General features: G+C 45.7%; 1 protein-coding gene across 4 annotated transcripts in view; it reads left to right on the top strand.

Moving 5' to 3' along the window:
- The first annotated feature begins 2,340 nt into the window (after window positions 1-2,340).
- Window positions 2,341-6,000, top strand: part of LOC309584603 (arrestin domain-containing protein 3-like) — a 29,162-nt gene continuing 25,502 nt past the window's right edge. For all 4 annotated transcript variants that reach the window (XM_082300707.1, XM_082300706.1, XM_082300708.1 and 1 more), the window contains exon 1: window positions 2,341-2,713. In XM_082300707.1, coding sequence (XP_082156833.1) covers window positions 2,434-2,713 — 280 coding nt within the window. In that variant the 5' untranslated portion in view covers window positions 2,341-2,433. The remainder of the gene's footprint in view (window positions 2,714-6,000) is intronic.

Below are 6,000 nucleotides of genomic sequence, written 5' to 3'. Positions count from 1 at the left end.
GAGAAGCAGCGGTTTCCACAGCGACACAAGAAGCCGCGCAGCGCAGCGCCGAGCCGGAACAGGGCCACTCTCAAAGCAGCGTGGAGTTGGCGGAGCGGAACCGCTCACAGGGCACGGAGCCAGCGGCGATGGCAACGCGGGGCCGCGCAGAGCCCAGACACGCGCTGGAGCAGCGCCGCTTGGAGGGCGTGGAGCAGCCGCAACGCGGGGGCCCGGCCGAGACGTCGGAGCTGGCGAGGCGGCGGCCACGTGGGACCGGCACCCACGACGAACACGCAAATGCGTGATAGGAGGAGTTGTAGCCACGAAAGTCACAGGAACTGTGAAATGGTACAATGTCAAAAACAACTATGGGTTTATAACACAAGATGATACAGGGGGAGATCTATTCATCCATAGAACTGCCATTAAAAGGAATAACCCTAAAAATTATCTGCAAAATGTAGGAGATGGGGAGGTTGTACAATTTGATATAGTGCAAGGAAAGAAGGGTTTACAAGCAGCAAATGTTACTGGGCCTGGGGGTATTCCAGTCAAAGGCAGCCGTTATGCACAGAATTATAAACAATATCCATCCCAGCAATTTCCCTACCGACAGCCTACTTCCCCCTTTTACCCTATACCCAATATGAACCCCTTCCTAAGTTTGCCCTATCCCCAGTTTATTCCTAATCTGTTTTTCAGCCCATGGCTTCCCTATACAATTCCATTTCCCTACAATTCCTCTCCGTTACCGAGGGGGGGATGAAAAGGGGGAGGGAAGAAATTAAACCCTCTCCTGCCTCAGTTTCCCCACAGAGCATGCCCGGAGAGTTCTGTCTCCCTTCTGTCATCCCTAAGATGTTCCACAGAATCTGTTTGGACATTTAAAGACTCAGGAGGGTGGCTTGTTTTGTCTTGAAACTGTTCTTGTTATGTTTATCCAATTGTTTTCATTCTCCTTTTATTAAAATAAAACAGGTGAGATGTTGGGGTCCCTTCCCCCCGCCATGGAGCCCTGGGAGAGGGGCCCTGGGGAGGAGACACGGGGTCTCCCTGCCCCTGCTCAGCTTCATTCCCCATTGGTTGGTTTGGGTCCCCTGATAACGCCAAGGACCCTCGGGTCTCGTGACCGGGGAGTTCCTGAGCTGAGCCCCGGCCATGCAGCTGGAGAAATAAACATCTCTGAAACATCTACCACGAATCTGTCCATATATACTTCGTTTCCACGGGACTCCTGGTTTGAAACATACTTGTTGCAGTAATCCCCGCTGCGACAAATATCCACTTGGCTGGCAAGATTTGAGTCATTAAACTTTGCAGATCTTCAAGGACCTGCCGAAGGTAACTGCTATGCACTTTAAATTCTGTGCAGATCCACACTGACAGAGGTACATGGTGACAGTGAACCCAGAACTAGAAGGACAGGAATTGTGACCCTCCTGTCTGAACTCCATGAATAAAAGAAATGGAAAAAAGGCCGGGGGGGGGGGGGGGGGGGGGGGGGGAACAACATCAGCAGCAAAGAAACCAGACCCCAAACTAAGATTTATATTAATTATATTTAAAAGTATTAAAATAGTAAACTTCACTTTGATAGGGGTTTAAATGTTTACTTTTGCAAAATGCCACGCTTTTATACCCTCACTCCTCAGTTAATGTGGTGGGTGCTGCAAGGGGGGGGGGGGGAAGGCCGGCAAAGGCAGCCGTGCCCCGCTCACCTGCCGAAGCCCTGCCTAGAATTTGCTCAGGATTAGCCGCTTCACGAACAAAAGCTTTGGGCAAGGTCTGTAACTGAGCGACGTGCCGAGCATTTCCCTGACAGAATCGTTGCGATCTTTACTGTTAGGCAGGCAATCCTCGGCTGAGGGGGAGAACCCGTGTCGTCCGCGGCCAGACTCCGGGGCCTGGCGCCCACCGACTGCTGCCCGATTTCAGCTGCCAGCTTCTTCCGAGACGCCTCCCTACCAACCAGCCAGGATCCCCAGGCCGTGCCAGGCAGTGAGATGAGATATGAAATACGAGATGTGGAAGCCCTCCGGACAAGGAGCCCTCGCATCCCCCCCCCCCACCTCAGACGTTTTTTTCTCAGTTCTTCAGTACATATCTCAATACCGTACTGCGAACTCGCAGTACTGCCCTGATTCCACCAGGGAGTGCTCTGACTCTCTGCATGAGACGGAAGCAATAACACAAGAAAACCGAACACGACAGGAAAGACACGCAAGAGATAAAGGAAACCGTCGCCACGACTCACTTCGCGCATGCGCCGGGGTGGTTGTTTTTCACAAAGCTGTTCTTAAAGTGAGCTGGCAGCGTGCGGGCAGCTGCCTTTGTAAGGATATCGCAGTGTTGGGCGGCTGCTGCTGTAAACTGAAGGTCGCGTTTTGTATGAGACCTTGACTTTTTTTTTGTTTTCCTTACAGTATATTTTTATACACTTCATTAAAAAACATGGTGCTGGGGAAGGTGAAGAGTTTGACAATAAGCTTTGACTGTCTCAGTAACAGCAATATCCCCGTCTATTCTAGCGGGGACACAGTCTCAGGAAGGATCAGTTTAGAAGTTACTGGGGAAATTAGAGTGAAAGCTCTTAAAATTCATGCAAGAGGACATGCAAAAGTACGTTGGAGCGAATCTAGAAATGCTGGATCCAACACTGCCTATACACAAAATTACACCGAAGAAGTAGAGTATTTTAACCATAAGGACGTTCTAGTCGGGCATGCAAGAGGTAAGCTTTTCGCTTATTCATTCACTACATGCAGACATATTTCCAGAAAGAGTTGTATCTTTGCTTGGTTTAGCCCTTTTTAATATGCAGTCTCAGAGCGTTCACTATTTCTAAAGATGAGGAAATGCTGGTTACATTCTTAGGTTGTATTTTTGATTATTTGAACGTTTACTTAAAAGCATGTTGAGGTGCATTTTCAAAGTACCTGAAAACAGGACGTTTAAAAATACCTGCCTTTTAACAGTCTTTTCATAAGGCTTTGCATTGTTTATAATATGTATTTTTTAATATATAATGCCTTTTTTTTTTCTTTTTCCTTAGCAATATTAGCGTGATTTGTTTCTCTATGGGGAAAATAGCTGTTAAATCAAAGCCAGATATGCAGTAAATTACTTTCTTGGTAGTATCCTATCGAATCATAAGTGTAATTAAAATGTAACATTAGACTTTTTGACACATAACAGATACAGGTCTGGCTTGCAGAATTATTTTTAAGGTTGATTCATTGTTGGCAGATAAAAGATTTCCTGTGGATTACTTTGATGTGCTATCACCACTGTACCCGTAATTTTCCATTTCTTCCTTTCTTCTAAACTAGTATACTTGTAAATTACTTTAATTTCTTTTATTTGACTCCTCTATGGGCGACCCAGATGTAAAAATCTGTCTGAAAGGCCAAATAAGAGGTCATGGTTGTATGATTGAAGCATTGCTTCTGAGTTGAGGAGTTCTGGAACCTGCATTCAATGAAAACCTGGTCTGCTAAGGCCCTATAGAAATGGAAAGTGCCCTGCAAATTCCCTTATTTTGGGTATGGAAATGGGGTATTACATTGTGAGTGGGATTGTGGGTCTTAAATTTGCTAATCTATTGTTTGCATAGTTACGTTGTGAAAGTACAAGGGACTTGTACTTGTTATTTCTGAAGTTTCCACCCTTTGTTAGAAGCGGTTCAATCCTGTTTGGGACCGGTCCTGGGAAGAAGGGAGGGAGTATTCCTTCTCTCCTCAGATTGGTTGCACACGTCAGGTGGTGGTGATGACTCAATTCCTAGAACAAGAAAATGTTAAAACTGAGTACATAATTTGGTTGGGTGTTTTGGTGTGTTGTTTTGGTTTTGTTTGGTTGGGGGGGGGGGGTTGGGTTTTTTTTCTCTGTGTGTTTTTGTTTTGTTTTTTAATTTGAAGCATATTTACTGCAGAGATCCTCTGCAAATAGTAGTTGCTATTGATTTTAATTATGTTACCGTGATGCAAGCAAGCTCGGGTCACTCCTGAGGTGTCTTTCTAGCTCAAATGTTCTTTATACTGCTGCCTTAGAAATAATCCTCTCATGCGAAAAATTCATTCACCTCTGGCTTGCAGATGACAGAAACATGCAAGCATGCATGAGTCATTCATAGCAGGATGTATCCTTACGAGTAAGAAGGCGATCCTATGCTTCTGTCAGCTTAAGCAGCAGCAATGACTTTGTATGTGGCCTGTAGATCCAAATGCTGACCTCGATAGTAGGTGCTTGGTTTTGTCTGGAAAGGGAACAAAAGGTGGCAGGGAAGGGACAGATCTGACACGTTCCAACACCAGAAGCAAGACTGGTGCTGCATGTGCAGCACGTACAATCTTAAGCAGTTATCCCGGGACACCATTGTCCTTCCCTTGGCTGCAGCGGCAGGACTGTGAACACTCGCTGCACAGAGTGGAGTTTAACTTTACACCTTGTACCCTACCATAGTCTGGAAGATCGCTCCCTGTCCCCGCCTTGTCATTGGCCTGCTGGGGTTTGTTAGCCTGTTGCTAAGGTGATGCCACCCGCTGATTGTAGGGGGCTGGGACGTGGGGGAAGTTCCTTTGCCCGCTCTCTAGTGTGTGCTGGGGGGCGGAGCGAAGTGGCTCTAGAGGGCACACTGCCTTTCTTGGGAACGCCCACCTCTGGGAACAGACAGAAGTATTCAAGCTCCTGCCATGCACATCCACTGGGCCAGCAAGGAGTTGTGAGCAGGGGCGGCCGTTGGGACACACGACCCTGCAGCCTCTTGCATCACTCACTCGGTTATCTCTCCTGTCTCACGTCCCTGGCCAGCACTATCTGTAATCGCCTTTCAGTAATGGTCAGCGCATGCTCCCGAGAGAAGTGCGGGATTGGGGTGTCTGCACGGGGCAAGCCAGCAGCATGGCCCTGTGGTATGAGGAGAGCAGATGATGAGGCATGGGTGATGCCCCTCCCTCTCTCCTTACTTCTGCGGTAGTCAGGCCAGACTGTGAGCAGAGTTGCTGAGCAAATGTAGTGGGGTGTAATGTATACTATATGTATATGAGTGGTTGGCAGGGGATGTGCTCGTGCCTGTTTAGGCCAGTCCTCTCCTGCTCCAGCCTAGTCTGTGATTGACAGTTCGGTACTTGCTTACCGTAATTCTGCTGCTGCTGCTCAGGCTCAATGGGACTGTTGATCTCACAGGAAGTGAAGAAGGGATGAAAAAAGTATGTGCAAGGAAAACATTATTATTTTAAATTAAAAACAAGCAAACAAAGCCCTCCAAGTGTTTTTTAACAACAACAACAAAAAAGCATTATACACATTGCTTTGCTTTTTCTGTGTATTGAAGATTATTATTTCGTGACATTACATGCTGCAAATGCATTTGTGTAAATAGTGTTCTAGTGTTTTTATATTTTTGCATAGGTTTTTTCCAGCATTTCTGGTGCACTAAAGAAATTGGAGCATCAGCACTTTTGTAGAACAGTGGGAACTAAAAAAAATCCTAAAATGTAGCAGTATTCCTTCATGATGCTTCAGACTATTAAAAACAGGAAGGGTCTTTTGCGTAATCCCACTATATGTGCCTTTATTATGCCAACCCTTTTGTATATGAGGTGCTCAATTGTTTTTATCTAAATAACTTTCTGTTCTGTTGGAATCAGCGGGGGTTTTTTCTGGTTTCATGGTAATTATATCAGAACAAACCACAAATTTATTGGAGCATTTAAAGCAATACAAGGAATCATGACTATAAAACAAGGTCAGCTTTCTCGTTGAAATTAGGAAATTTGCTATCCAAGCAAAATCGAGCTAAACTTTGAATTTTTGATACATTAGCTCTTAGCAACATTAATTGGACAGCTTTCCACTTCTCGTGCCCCTGAATTTGTTTGGTACTTTCTAGGTGGTGCTTGTGCACTTTTTTTAAAAATCAATTTTTGGACACTTGCTAGGCAGGCGATAGGAGGAAGCTGAATTACCAAATGTAATCAATTAATGTAGCAGACAATACTAAGATCACTTAATACTATT

Source organism: Coloeus monedula (assembly GCF_965178545.1).
Source record: "Coloeus monedula genome assembly, chromosome: W".
NCBI classification, from domain to species: Eukaryota; Metazoa; Chordata; class Aves; order Passeriformes; family Corvidae; genus Coloeus; species Coloeus monedula.
Note: the sequence above shows the minus strand (reverse complement) of the source record. Positions and strands in the feature narration are given on the sequence as shown.